We start from the raw sequence: 16,008 nt of genomic DNA on the forward strand, positions 1-16,008 counted from the left end.
TGCTTGGTTGGAGTACAGTATATATCACCATATTATGCAAGCTATTTACACGGTATTTATTTATTTATTGAATTTGTTTTCGAACATAAGTATTAATGACGAAACAAATTTTATATTAAAATGTGTACAGTTTGCCGTCCCGTTTTGTCCCATTTTTTCTTCAGGAAAACATGAAAAATGTCTCCCTTCGTTGTTTTAAAAATCTGTCCACCTTACACTGAGTGTAGTATACATCATTGCAGAAGAAGAAAGTAAATATAAAATACGATAAAACTAGAACTAAACATTAACAGAAATTATCTATTTTATTTTCCTACGTCACCACGGGTGTCCGGAAGAGGGGGCAAGGGCGGGTGGAACTTCCTGGAAAATGAATGTTACCATAAACTTACATATTAAACACACACATTTAATTTTATTCACAGTAATTTATGTTAATTATTAGAAGGATGTTGCAGGAACATTATATCTTCAATCTGAAAAGTGTTTTTTGAAGGGGCAGCACTATTATGGGGTAAAATGTGTCTCGCTTGCCCCACCCCCGGCCTGGAATGACATTCTTGCCCCTCCCTGGGAAAAATCCAGCGGACGTCCTTGTATGTATGTCACTAATATACTGGTGAGACAGACTAAACTACATTTTAACATGGAGATGATGACAATGTTCACTTAAGTTCAATTTCACTGCTTCTTTAACTTCACGATCCATATTTGAGGGCCAACTACCACAGACAAATTACGGTTATACGTGAACTACTGGGTTTCGGGGCGTATACCGCTCGTTTTACCTGTTCGAGCGTTATTCGCTCGAGTGAAGAAGCTCTCAATCCCGTACGCTATCTAGCGTCGTCCGTGCGAACTAGTTGGCTCTATACTATAGATACTTACCTCTGAAAATATAACAATCATGATGTAGCCTATGTATATTCCTATCGAAATTTGTAAAATTGCAGATTTCATGATTTCTGGGAACTTCAGATTTTCACGAAATCGAAATCGGTCACCTCTCTTATTGTGATCGTTCATAAAGAGGGCGATGTGTTGGTTTTCCAAGGCATGCAATGGCCCGTAAAATAGGACTATAAACGCAGAGGTGTTAGTGTAAAACGGCTTCCATGCAAACTCGTTGAGAGCTTTACGACAAGTCTAGTGTAAAATGCTTTATATCGAATGTTTTGAACTATTCGTTAACAATGGCATTTGGAGCTCTGAGGGTTAATGGCAAGATATTATTGTACCATATTATTGTCAAAGAAGCTATTTTCGAAATGATTGCATTGGCAAAGAATGCTTGAATATGCTGTGTTGCCAAATCTATAAAGTAGTAGTCATGTCACGTGAAGATGGTACTGAGACAAAAAATAGTGACGAGGCCGATATCGTGAAAATAAATGCTGTAGAACTTGAACGATAACATCGACAAGAAATAATGTAAAGATACTTACCTCTGCTTGTTTGTTTGTTTGAGTTGGTGTTGTAAGTCCACTTTGTCCACAGATAGCCTAATCGGGACTAGTTCTAGTTTAAAGTGGGAGCCGAATCACTATGCACCTCCACCGGGTATCGAACCCGGGATACTTAGCTCTTCAACAGCAACAGAAAATCTCGTCTCGTTAGAGTGCAATTATGTATGCATATTTTGGATAAAATTTGGGCATCTCATGGGGGTGACTGGGTTTATTTATGTTCAGAGTTTGTTTGGAATGCTGTGTACGAGAGATACTCAATTGAAAAGTTTAATTCGTTATTGGTTTTTATCAAGTAGATTTCTGCATGAAGGGTTGCACACGTTTGCTGTATTTTAGCATACACCCATTGCTGATCTGCATATATTTTCGAAACCTACCTGCATACCTCAAGAATAATAAGTCTTTGGAATCCACGTGCAGTCACTTCCGAGCCACTGCGAAGGCCTTTACATCCATCTGCCTGCAAACTGAGGCCATGTCGAATTTCCTCCTCCATTCGTAATCTTCTGGTGTGGTAAGCATGCACAGAGATATTTGATTTTCATTTGCCCGGAGAATTTCTGTAAGTTTTAGGCTGACAGAGGGCAAGAAACCACCGATCTGCACTGGTGCGCAAGTCAGTGGAGAAGGCGTCATCTTTCAAATGCTGAAAATGGTGTTTTGAAGCTCGCTTGATCACTGTTGCAGCCTTGAGGTCGTTTTGCAAATGAGCATTGATACCTTGTGCAAATTTGAGTTGTGTACATTCAGTCTGCCCTATACTTTTTTGTTGGGCTCTGATGTCTGGATCCAAGGTCAGGATAATCAACTGTGGAGTTGTTCTCCTTGTGTGTGCTGAATGCCTATTTACAGCCTCAGCTTTTGGTACAATTTTTATCTTTGGAAACAGTATGACTTTACTTCTTATTAAGTAGTGAGTGAATGAATTAGTTATAAAAATTGAGTGAGGAAGTTTTTAATAGACATATTAAATTTCTTGTTAGGGGCCTGACCTCAGTTTTCTTTTAGTCAAGGAGTAGGCTTACCATACGTCCGGGATTAGCCCGGACAGTTGTGTTTTTTTAGTGCTGTCCGGGGTGATGTCCGGGAATGCAAAATGTCCGGGGTTTTGAGAATCTGAACGTGAAAATAGCTACCGGTATTGAATATTCACGACCAGAATTTAGGACCGGCAATGATCGATCGATTATAAGGATCGATTATACCTTTTCTATCTTTGATATATCGACTTCCGAGCGTTTTCGTTTCCGTACTTCCGTGAGCGTCTTGGTGGTCTTGCAAGCGTGTGAAGTAACACGTTTATACGTTTTTGATACAAGGAACATCTGCTCCAGTTGAGAGAGTATTTTCAATTATGGGGAATATTTGGTCTGCAGAAAGAGGTAGACTTCTAGTATCCACTGTTAAACATCTGTTGAATGTCAAAATGAATTCAGAACTTCATATTTTGAATTTTATGATGTTATTAAAACAAACAAGCCATTTCTGAAAATAGTCATGTCTAGTGAAAAGTGCAACTGAGTCAACTAACACAGAGGTTTCCTAAACATCAGAAAATGTATTACTCAATTAAAGATTTGAAAATTAATTGATTGATTTTAGAAAATAATGTTAATATTTTTTTCTTGTACAATTTATAGTTTAATATTCCAATAAAATGTTAAGGCTTTTCAGTAATTTCAATTTTTTTTGTAAAAAAAACCTGAAATTCAGCAGTAACGTGTTGATCGCGAATGTGTCCTGGGTTGGACACAAAAAATATGGTAAGCCTATCAAGGGGCATATCCCCGTATTCTGTGATGTGCAAAAGTAACCTACGTGCTGATATGCCCATAATATGAAAATCAATCAATTTAGTGTAAGTATTATCCTGCATGTAAAAAATTAAGCACGCCTGTTATATTATTATTATTATTATTCATGTATTCGACGTCTTTTGTTTTACATAAATAGCATGAACCTAATGAGGAAGAGTATGGTCATGATCAGTTTAAAATTCCGTCAAATGTGCCAAGGGACATTGATCCTTTCTTAAAGATGTCATTCAGTAGGTTGTGGCATTATCTTTTCCATGGCTGAAACGAATGTCTTACGAATTGTGAACATCTGAAATAATGTTTAGATTCAAACGTGGTACTTAAAGTACTGGAAAACTTTGCATATACAGGGTGACTGGTAATTAGATGTATTCCCTGAAAGGGGTTAAAGTAGAGACAATTTGCAATAAATTTGACCATATGATACCCCGTCCGAAAATTAGTAGTTTTCCAGATAATCGAGTTTCTATTGTTTTTTCTAAAAATGACAATTTTCCACATAAAAAGATGAATTGAGAAAAAACTGATAATTGTAGGGAACTTACTTAAGCGTTTGCTGATAGCTAACAAACAAGTGGTTCATTTAAAAAAAAGTTTTTTCCAAATAACAATCACATGTAAGTACCGGGTGGGTCTAAACTTACAAGTGATGATAAAAAAATGCACTCTTAGTTTACTTGGCAACGTATTAATAACAAAAATGGTATGACATGAACCGTACAAATTACTTAAATTACTTCCTTGAGTCATCAGCTATCCGACAAGGTACAAATGTTTCTAACATTTACATTTGTGTACAAGAAATAATACTTCATTCATCTTCATGTGTATGGAATCAATGAAAAATACAATTGAAGAACATTACACGTCTTGCTCAAAGTGGGCACCTCCGTTACGAATGCAGGCACGCAGGTTTTTACGGGTCATTTGGTCTGGTGGCCTTGACGTGTTGACCAGCTGTTAAGATCCTCTTCCTGAACTCTTCTTGCGAGTTTACCGGTGCCTTGTCATGTGGCTCCAAATGTAAAAGTCGCAAGGCGTCAAATCGGGATATCGAGCCGGCCAGGGAATCGGTCCGCCTCGGCCAATCCATTTCTTTGGGTACTTTTCATCCAGCCACTGTCGCACGCCCAGGCAGAAGTATGGATGGGCGTAATCAACAATCATTTCATCGAGCCATTTTTCCTGCCCCAAATCTTAAATGGCATCACTTGTGAACATTTTTTGCGGAACGGGATGGCAATGTTGTTGGAGGATGTGCCTCTAGCTACAAGACGTGACATGATTTATCAGCATGATGACTGCCCAGCTCGATCCCCCGATCGATTTGACGCCTTGCGACTTTTACATTTGGAGCCACATGACAAGGCACCGGTAAACTCGCAAGAAGAGCTCAGGGAGAGGATCTTAACAGCTGGTCAACACGTCAAGGCCACCATCACATCACGAGTTAAGAGACCAAATGACCCGTAAAAACCTGCGTGCCTGCATTCGTAACGGAGGTGCCCACTTTGAGCAAGACGTGTAATGTTCTTTAAGCCTCGGCTGGATGTTGAAAGAAAACCAAATTTCTAGGGTGTCGTTAGTTCCGTTCTAACAACAGTACCAAGGGAACACGAGGGAGGCGCTGACGTCGCTTTCAAGAAATTCTCCTTCTTCCCAGCCACAAACCCTCCCATATTCTTACCATCGTTACCTCGCTGCTTTTACGATCTTGCAGGGAGGGGGAGAATGGAATGGTCGTACCCACTGGCCATTGACAGATGTTCCGGAACCCTGAAGAATAACTGTTTTCCTTTCCTTAGTTGAAAAAAAGCTTACACATCGTCCTTTGAGATCACCAGCCTATGCACTGTGAAGCTGCATGTTTCTTTTTGTTTCCGTCGGTACATTCATTAAGTTACAGTAAAATGGCCAACTAACATAGATTATGTAGTAAAATACGAAGGGGCGAGGTGTAGGGGCCCCACAATGTGCTCTTGATTTTTTTATATAATCGCAGAAATTCCACAGATAGTGTCGCTTATAAAAAAAATAGATTTACGAAACAGAAATCTGGTTCCCAGTAACATCATATACGACGTCTGCGATAACAAGCAGTGACGTATTATCTCAGCCAGAGGGGCCCCGGTAACTTGTCATATGGGCCCCCCTCCGAAATGCAGAATTAACTTACTTGCTCGCAGATGTCAATCGATAGGAAAATATCCCTCATCTCATACCTTTGTATCTACGCAGTTTGTCGTAAACGTAGTGTAGCGTGTCAATTGTCTACAGTTAGGAATCCAGTAGAAATATTCAGTTGCTCAACCAGTCGATCCTTATTTTACAACAAACATCAAAATTGTTTTAGTTTTACACGTGATATTTAAAATGTAACTTCCCACCAAATATTTTCAAGGAGGGGCCCAATTCTTTTCATATTGAAATAAGAGCTGAAATGAATTTCCCACATTGTCTACACTTGTTTTACTTCAAAGGGGCTGAAAACCTCAGTTAAAGGTGGGACCCATAGTAAATTATCCCTTTGCTGTAAAGACCATTATTCCATCCTCTGCCACGCAGGGTATACAACTTATGAGTTGAATGTGACCATTATTTTGTGTAATTTTGTAAGTTCATATTTCTTACAATTTGGCATTTTGTGGACATTTCTGTCGAACTAGTTCTTATTTTCTAATGTGTTACGATTTTGTTATCTGCAGTGTTCGAAAGGAAAATTCCTAGCTGCAAATTTCCTTGTTCGCGTTGGGGATAGAAGGAAGGATCCTTGTGTGGAGCAACTTGAAGATAATGAAGTAGATGAAGGAGAATGATTATGCAAATTCGAGCACTGATGGTCTATTAATAAAAAGGTTCTTGTTTCATGAAAAAGTCTTTAAGAAAGTATGATCACTGGTCTATCGAAAAAAGAATGGCAGCGTTAAAATTATGAATAATGATGTTGAGGTCTACTAACCTGTGGCAACCTTATTTTATTTTGGGATGGGCTAAGTCCTTCGAAGCTGCATTTCATTGAGTGATAAATTTTCAGTGAATAGAGTTCCTTCGCAGCTTTATTATCTATCACTCAAAGACTAGAGTCCGCAGTTATTTCTTCGTAGCAGATGGAAATTTACCTTGTGATAGGTTACTACCGACAATCTAGATGTCCGGTTCAACCCCCATTACTGAAGGATAAGTTTGTTGCTTGAGTATATTAGGGCTACTCACTCAGTATTAGAAGGCTAATATGAGCGACTCTTACGTTGAATCTTGGCCTGGAGGAACCAGGGGCTGAAGGCACATTCACCTCAAAGTCCGAAAGAGGAGTGTTTACTATTTTTTTACAATTCCACCAAAACAGTATTTTTTAATATCTGTGTAATATATGTAACTTCATAAAAAATATTTCAAGCAAAAATACAAAGCATCACGAACAAAATATTTGGCAGCTGGAAGCTTCCCCCTCCTCCAAAAGTGATTCCTGGCTGTGTCGCTGCGTTGAAGTAGAGAAAATATTTCCAGATTCTTCTTCCAGTTATTTTTCAGAGATTCAGCCCATCCTGATTTAGTTTCAAGAAAGTACTACAGTGATATAAGTCGATAACAAAAAAATGGGAAGGCATAATATTTGAGGTAAAAGTTAATTTCTTGTACAACGAAGGGGGGAGGGCAGCTAACTATTGTACTTCCGTCCCACTCTGGCATCATATTTTTTTTGGCACTAATGGGGCCCCTCCATATTTTACTTTCAGGTGGGCCCAAATATCTGCGCTACGCCACTGAGTGGCTCGGATCCCACTTTAAACTATACGTCCAGTCCCGATTTGCCTTTCTGTGAATATAATTGGTCTTAAAACAAGTTTAACAAACAAACGTTTTGCTATCAGTTCACAATTATGATTAGCTGTGCTCTAATAGTTGGTGATATTGATAAGTGTCCAAAATGGATAGATGCACGTAAAGAGTGAGGTATTTGCAAAATTTCCTGCAACTACTCTTGAAGCATCGATATATTATAAATTGTACATATATAGTCTCCCCACAATAACCAAATGTTAGCAAGTAGATGGAGCACTTCCCCTTCCCTTTCAAATACCATTCTGTACATAACCCCCGAACTCGGGATCTCTATTACTCAATATTAGTCTGTTCGATACCCGTTGTAGGCACATGGCACAGTGGTTCGGATCCCACTTTAAACTGTAGGTCCAGTCTCGATTAGCCTTCCTGTGCATAAAGTGGACTTAAAACAACAAATCAATCAATCAAGATTAGTCAAAAGCAGGTACGTATCAAGAAATATATTTCGGGGGGGGGGGGTGTCCGAACCAAGTCTCAGAAATAATATTAGTAATAATATAAATGATTAAATTAAAGTATTCACATTAGATTAATGACATTAATTAAATATGTAAATTAATGTATTATTATTATTATTACTTGAATAGGCAAAAAGACGGTGTAGAAACAGGGATATAACAAAACGTATTCTTTATTTAGGTGTAGTTAATATCGCAAAAAAATGAAATGGGGAAATAAATGTCAAATAGATCAAGGATCGAATATTTATTGAATAACAAAAAAGAAGGTTGGATCCAGTAGACGAAAAGTAAATTTCTTGGTTAGTTCCATAAATCTTCTTTGACACTGGCCTTAACAACCGTATGTTCCCAATATAATCGTTGCCTTCCAATAAGTTCGGCAGAAATAAATAACCTTCGATTATACAACAAGTACTAAAAACGTATATTTTTATTATTTAATTTCCGATGAATTAGAGATTATAATTATATTTTCCTATATATTTTGTTTTGGGGGGCTGAACTTGTGAACTTGGATCGTGCATAAACAGTGGCGCAGGAACATTTTTCATCTGTAAGGTACAAAATTCGTCCTCAATATATATATATATAAAACGGAAAATCAGAGTTTTGTCATTTGAAAGTAGCGAATTTCTAATAATTTTAATGCAGGGTGACATTTGAAGGGACAATAGGAAGGATTTTCCCCCGTCAGTGGCGTGGCGTGGGATTTTTAAAAGTGTTACCGGTTATCAGTAGGACATTTAAGGGAGACTTGGGCGCCTCCCCACCTCATGCCCCCCCCCCCCAATGTCTTCCAAGTAGTTCATATAATATTAATCTGGTACGTCTGCAATTCATCAATTTCATCATATCATCACTCATCCCCATCTTCGCAAATTAGCCAAAAGTGGCACAAGGAAAGCAAAATCAATCAAATCAAATCAAAAAAGTTCTATGATGCTGTCATAAAGTGAAGTCTTTCATTTGAATTTGAATTTTTGGGTGCGTCATGGTCATGGTCCATGTTATCCACACCTGAATTCCACACGTTTTTTTTTTCCACCCGAAAATTGAGTACATGGCCAAAAAAAGAGTTTCGACAACTGCGCACATCCACATAACCATGGATAGTCGTTATACCACGAAACATTGAAATGTCGGTCATATCCAGCAGACGAGTTGGTTTTTAAATCGTTCAAAATAGGCTTTGGCCTCCCTTTCACCACAATTTCGATTTTTTCTGCAAAATAACGAACCGGAAGATTGCTTCAAGATATCTTCTATCGCACGATTACACACACTGTCCAGATAGGATGAACCCGCCACCTCGGAACTCGAAGCAAGCTCCATTAATTAATTGACAATGCCCGAAAACAACATAAAGACGAAAGACACCAGTCACAAAACTCCCACTGCACAGTCCCTCCCACAAACAGTTGTTTACTTTTGTAACACGTGAAGCACCCTCCTTGCCCCCTCCACTCTCAGCATCGGCCCTTCCCCAATATTTCCTTCGGAACCTGCAAGAAGTGCAGTTCTACTACTGGTGCCATCTTAGTTCATTTGAAACCAGATTTGCCCAAATCGCGAAACTTTTCGTTTCAAATAAGACGTATGTAGAGTGATGTAGTCTTCATCTGTTTCCTAACTACTCCCACTCCCATGTTTCGCTAAATCCACTGAAATCTCATTTCTGACACCACTACTATTTCGTATATTTTACGTCCTTTGCTACCTTTAAGGCTTTCGCTTTATAGGGTAATCGTGACGATGAGGATGCATGGTGAATTATTGAAATAAAATTATTATTTATTTGTGTATGTAATTATTAATTTTTATAATTATGTAAGTAAAATAATAACAACGAACATTGAATAACCATTTCTTGCTTAGGATTCGAACCTGGGACACCTGACACTTCAGAGCTTGCTAAGATAACAATCGGGAAATTATGCTTGTAAGTAATGTTTTCACCAAAAAACAGTTCTACCATCTCAAGAACATTGCTTCAATCCGAAATTATTTAATTCCTGCGACAACGTATGTCAATCTCAATTGGACCTTTCAACAATTATCAGAAATTTCTGTAACCGAAATAATATTATATGTGTGAAATATAGAATTTTAGGTTGACATTTTTAGAAGGACAGCGGACCCCTTGATCATACCCATCCCTCTCCTCTCCTTCTCGCCCATGATGTCGAAGAAGGACAAAGAGGACTTTCGTAATTGCTGATATTTAGAGTAAATACAAAATATCACTTGGTAGTTTGCTTTTCCCCCAGTGTGATTTGATTTTTTAAAATTTTGATTTGGCAATTTAAGTCCACTTCATGCACAGTAATGCTAATCGGGACAGTTTAAAATTTTCATCCGAACCACTTGTGCCTCCACCGGGTATCGAACCCGGAATCCCTTGATTATAAGGCTGCAACGCTACCACTGCGCCATCGTTCCCCAGTGTGACTGGACACCTTCAGAGTAAGATAGACCCGATTAGGCGACTTAGCTCTTTTCTGTCAATTGAATATGGCAACACTGATCTGTATCCGGTAAGGATATAGTCCTATTAAATGCACACACATGGCATTTAGATGATTAAGAACGTGTGTTTTATGGAAACATGTCATGTCAGCCAAAACACATTTTCACCTCACTCAAGTATTATGTGAATTCAATTGAAATTGTACCAATATCTACAACTGAATGTGAATGCGGGTTCCGTGCCATGAATCTAACCTTTACTGAACAGAGGGAGATTAAATATTTGGTTAAATGATAGAATACATTGCCGTAAATCAATTTCAGTGTTGGTGTTTTATTTTCATTTGGTATGAGCTCAAAATTTTAAACCTTCGTTTTAAAAGTAATTCAAACACAAAAATTGTTATTGGGGGCCATTTTGAGTTTTTTCGACTTTATTACTACCTTCATTTGAATATTTTATTTTCTAAAAATTTCGGGGGGGGCTGTAGATCCTTCAGCACCCACTCTGCGTATGCATGCCAGTGCCCTCTGGATCTCCCTCCCCTAAATAGTCCTCGCCTCAAAAGTGACAGAAAAGCCAAGGTGAATTCCTTTTTCTAATCTCTAATTCTCCGAAACTATTCTTTTTCGAATGAGAAAATAGAGATTAAAGTTGATTTGAAAAAAAGAAAGTATTGAAGGACAATAACAGGGAAGTTTTCCCTTTGTAAAGTCGGCTGGGCGTCTCACTGGCCTGCAGGAGACTAAGATTAGATTCCTGGGCGTGTTTTGTAAGGTCGGATTTTTGCGGCCTTCTCTCTGCATAAAACGGCTCTGGGGTTCACTCGTTCTCAAATAAATAGGTACCAGTGGAGGACGACACTTCTAGGGGCGGGGAAGGCTAAAGCAGGCTGGAGCGTGATGCTTAAAAACCAAAGGATAGAGAATGAAAGTGAAAATAAAGATTGATTGATTGATTTGTGGTTTTATGTCAACTTTATGCACAGAAAGGCTAATCGGGAGTGGACCTACAGTTTAAAGTGGGATCCGAACCACTGTGCCATGTGCCTCCAGTGGAAATAAAGAGGCAAAACAGACTGAAAGAGAAGAAAAGGAAGTGGAAAACCAACCAAAACATACTATAATAACAGAGGGAGGGGTGGATTGAGAGAAATGAAGATAAACATTTCTCACGATGGAGTGAGAATAGGAACAAAGAAAAGAAACAGTACAGAACGATAAAGAGATAAAGGAAGGAAGAGAAACAAAAAGAGAGGCATACAGAGAAATCTATAGAAAGAGAGAATGAGAAACAGAAACAAAAGGTAGAACACGAAATAGAGAACGAGCAAGTGGAGGGAGAGAGAGAAAGAGAAGGGCAAGAAATGAAGGATGCTCTATATCTGAAGAGCCAGGGAGAGAGAGCAAAGAACGCAGGAGGGAAAATGGAACAAGACCTAATCGTGAAAAAGATACTATGGTTTTACACACAGAGAGAGATAAAAGAGTTATAAATAAAATTGAGTTTTCTGTATTACAAGTTCTAGACTCTCCCAAGTCTCATTCCAGCTCAAATGAGGCGAAAAAAAAGTCGCCCTAGTTTCGAGTGTAAACGAAATTTTAAAATTTTACTCGCTAAACTGCTGGAAAAGGAATACGATTCAATTGTATTCAAATATTATGCACCATTACCAAGGAGGGCCTACTTGTAATCAGAGGGCCCCGGGTTCAATAGCCGTTGAAGGAACGCCGCTCCCGAAGGAGTGGTTTGGATCCCACTTGAAACTAAATATTAAGATTTCACCAGATTTCTGACTGTGATGCACCGCAAAGTCATAAGTCCAATAGGCTCGAATGTCAGTTAATGAATGAATGCTTCCTTAGTTAATGTTACCAATGTCAAGTCACTGTTCAAATTGAAGGGGATTCCAGGAAAGTGTCTCCTGTCTCATTTTCCCCAGCCTCTACATCTTCAAACCAGTAACTTTAATTTTCCCCTTCGTAAATTTTCTGTTATTTTTGTATAATTTGTATTTTAATTTTTAGGTTCATTTAACGCCGACACGTCAGTCAAAATTGTCAATTTTTACATAATATTACATTAATTTTTGTATTAAGTCCTATGTTATGCACAGATAGGCTAATTGGGATTGGACCTACAGTTTAAAGTGGGACCCTAACCTGGGAACTCTTGATTACAAGGTGATGACGTTACCACTATGCGATCGGGGAGCATTAATTTCAGATGAAATTCATGGTTTGGAAATAAATTTATTAAAATGTTGTTACTTCACACCAAACTCAGACAGAGCATTGTCGTCCTATTAAATTTTGCGCTTTATACGTTTCATAATAATAATAATAATACGCATGATGATCATAATAATAATAATATGATGAATGTTAATTTAAATTTTTATTCTATTATTTACTTTGAGCTTCAATAAATTAAAATAAATCAGTTCTTGGGTCTCACCGCGCCGCAAAAGATTTAGTATAAGTAATATAATTGTATTAGGTAAAAAAAAGTCAAAATGCGAAAATGGGAATCTCTGAACCACTCTCTTCCATCCTACATTTTCTTCAATTCCCATTATGATGCATAACCTAGATATGTAAAAAAAATCGGAGAGCATCACAGAGTAAGTCAAAGAAGTAACTGGCTTTCTTGTTTTGGATCAGACTTGTAAACCGACGTAATTTGTGTAAACTAAGTGATGGCGATTCACTTCCTCGACTTGCAAGACTGTCTGTCTTGTATTTTGAACGTAGCCACCCACTGAAGGAATGGATGCACTTCCCTGAGTTTCCAAGGTCTTTGCGCGGACAAAACATAAACCAGATGTCAAAGCAAGATAAGTTTGCAAATTGCGGTGTTTAACCCTCCCCCCCCCTCCTCCGCTCCGAGCGGCACATGACCGGTGCCGCAGATGGGAGAATACACATTCAGAGGGTTGCTTGCCCATAAGCGACAGCAGCGCCATAAGCGGAAAATCCTCGAACTTCTAGAAGGCGTGGGAACTAAATACTTGTATTTTTTGTAATAAAATTATGTAATTTCTGTTGAAGATATTGTGCAAACGCTTTGAATTATCTATCTAAATTCACGACACTAAGATGCACAATGTTGAACCTAAACCGTAAGATGGTTTAAAATTCTTCAAACGCCCCATTTAAAGCTGCTTTCACATCCAATTAATGCTGCATTTCCAATTTTTTGTACGCTAAACTAGAATCCCAATTCGATTTTTTATTCAATACATCCCTTCGTGTATCCTTCTAGAAAAGCCTTGCAGAGTATCACCGAAATTGGAGGCATATGTTAGGAGATTTTGTCAACAGAACGAGAAGCAGTTTTCAGCTGTTGAGAGAAACATCCAGCCGAGGCTTAATTGTATTGTTCCTTGATTCCATACACATGAAGATGAATGAAGTATTATTTCTTGTACACAAATGTAAATGTTAGCAACATTTGTACCTTGTCGGATAGCTGATGACTCAAGGAAGTAATTTAAGTAATTTGTACGGTTCGTGTCATACCATTTTTATTAATTAATATGTTCAAGTAAACTAAGAGTGCATTTTTTTATCATCACTTGTAAGTTTAGACCCACCCGGTACTTACATGTGATTGTTATTTGGAAAAAACTTTTTTTAAAACGAACCACTTGTTTGTTAGCTATCAGCAAACGCTTAAATAAGTTCCCTACAATTATCAGTTTTTTTCTCAATTCATCTTTTTATGTGGAAAATTGTCATTTTTAGAAAAAACAATAGAAACTCGATTATCTGGAAAACTACTAATTTTCGGACGGGGTATCATATGGTCAAATTTATTGCAAATTGTCTCTACTTTAACCCCTTTCAGGGAATACATCTAATTACCAGTCACCCTGTATAAAAGATTAAGTCTACATAGAGAATGGCAATTTGCACTTTGGCGAATTAAGTCCATTAAACTTAGAAACATTTGTAACAAAGAGGTGAATTTCCTATGTTTGAAACATTCAGGCAAAGTTTTTTCATGGTAGAGGTGACAGTGCCATCTGTTCTTACAAAAAGAATGACTATGACTTAGTTATTTTATAAGTAACGGTAACTCTGAGTTACTACAGTGCCTTTCACTGTCGAGTCTTCCGTGAAGAGACAGCTAACACACCGGGCGGTGGGAGGGTGTCTGCAGGTATTTAGACCCATAGCTGTACGCTGACCTTGGCACTGGACGCGTCAATGCTTCAGTATCCAGATAGCTGATGTCCAGTTTGCATGTGTTTGTGAAGTGTTAAGGTGTTAACAAGTGTTTTAGATTGTTTTGTTTTAGTTTACGTATTACTGGTGCTTTTCTGCTGTCTAATAATGTCCCGTACAATTTAAAACAACGCATTTTTATGTACGACTCTTACGTCATTGCGAATTCTTGTAGGGAAGTGAGAAGGCGTTTAGCAGCAGAATTTCCAGATGTTCCTGTTCCACACAGAGACAGTGTTCGAGACCTTATGAGCCAATTTAGGGAAACAGGGTCTTTTTTTTTTTGATAAGCAAAGGAGAAACGGCGTTTGCTTACTGGGGAGATACTAGATGACGTTGGAGCACGATTGGAACACACTTTTCAAAAATCCTTCTAGCTCCTTGCACAAGAAACGCATTTGCATGCCGTCTACGTGGCGAGCTACCAATCTTTTAAACCTAAAGCCATACTGTATAGGTATAATTTGTGCTTTTAAGGCGATTCTCAGCAACATACACAATATACACAAACATACATTTTTTGAATCCTTGTCCCTAGGTTCAAAACTTGCAGTACCCGAAGTTCTGTGGATGCTAGTTTAGGCAATAGACACGTATTTCTTCAAATTACAACTTAGCGCCCATTTCCTTTTAGATATATATAGGTTTATTCATATTATATTTACATAAGTTAATTCTTGGCCGTTATTCGCAAAATCAACATTTCTGTGTACCCTGTCCCCCCTTCCCGAAGAGAGAGTGTGTAGACTCGTGTAGCCACTGACTTCACGAGTAAAAAAATATATAACCTTCAGTACCAAAAAAGGTGGCTGAAGGTATGTGTACATATGTACCCGGTTTCCCACATGAGATGTACTATTGAATTAAATGTGAAAAAAAAAATCAATTGTGGGTATTATAAGAAGAAAGAAGTTAGTGTCCCCGCCGATTCATATTATCAAGAAAATTTTCGTTTCGCCACATAGAGAAAAGACCTCTTTACCTCGCCTTATTGCACCAAAACATCTGAGGCCGACTGCTCCCTTCCCTTCCTTTCATAGGCCCCCGCTAATCACCTAACCGTTACTGGGAACTTTCCGCTTGTCGGCTGTCCAGAGACACACCTACCTACCCAACGGCCAAGAATACGCACGTACATGAATACATAGACATCCACAACATTACCAAAATGCATGACACTAAAACCCGATCGATCCAATTAAATTAATTAAGTAAACATATAAAACAAAAGAGGATCAAGTAATGATTCGCCTCATTACAATACATAAGAAGAATTGAAAGTAAATATCAGGAGAGTAAATGAAGCAATTTCGGAAGTGGAACTGATACGTCTAAGTTAGTGAAACATTCCTTTTAAAAATGCCGTAAATGTGTGGAAGCAAGAGGACATTATTTCCAACACCTCTTGTAACAAGGTACGTGCTCATTTTAATTTTAACTGTCCGTGTAATTGTACGAGCTTATTTCATTACATAGTTAGCAGTTCCATTTACAGGGATATAGCATACAATTTGCCGGCAGACGCGCTCTCACTGCCCGGTGAAATAGCCGCCGCTCCGCGGAAGACTCGGCCATGAAAGGCACTGTATTTAAAATGAGTAAATGTAATTGTAACCCAGTTAGTTTTTCAATCAAGTAGCTGTAATTGTAACTAATTTACTTTTAAAAAGTAACTTCCCCGAACACTTTATTCGTATAAAGAAAATGCTTCAGTCCTCG

The 16,008-nt window shown here is 38.2% G+C and overlaps 1 protein-coding gene across 1 annotated transcript in view; it reads right to left on the reverse strand.

The window, feature by feature from the left end:
• Positions 1-1,085, reverse strand: part of LOC146003543 (uncharacterized) — a 45,058-nt gene extending 43,973 nt beyond the window's left edge. The window contains exon 1 of the mRNA XM_083141837.1: positions 889-1,085. Within this exon, the coding sequence (XP_082997963.1) occupies positions 889-1,026 (138 nt within the window). The 5' untranslated portion in view covers positions 1,027-1,085. The remainder of the gene's footprint in view (positions 1-888) is intronic.
• Between the last annotated feature and the right edge of the window lie 14,923 nt (positions 1,086-16,008).

This window comes from Lepisma saccharinum, chromosome 20 (assembly GCF_977018435.1).
Source record: "Lepisma saccharinum chromosome 20, izLepSacc3.1, whole genome shotgun sequence".
Taxonomy (NCBI): Eukaryota; Metazoa; Arthropoda; class Insecta; order Zygentoma; family Lepismatidae; genus Lepisma; species Lepisma saccharinum.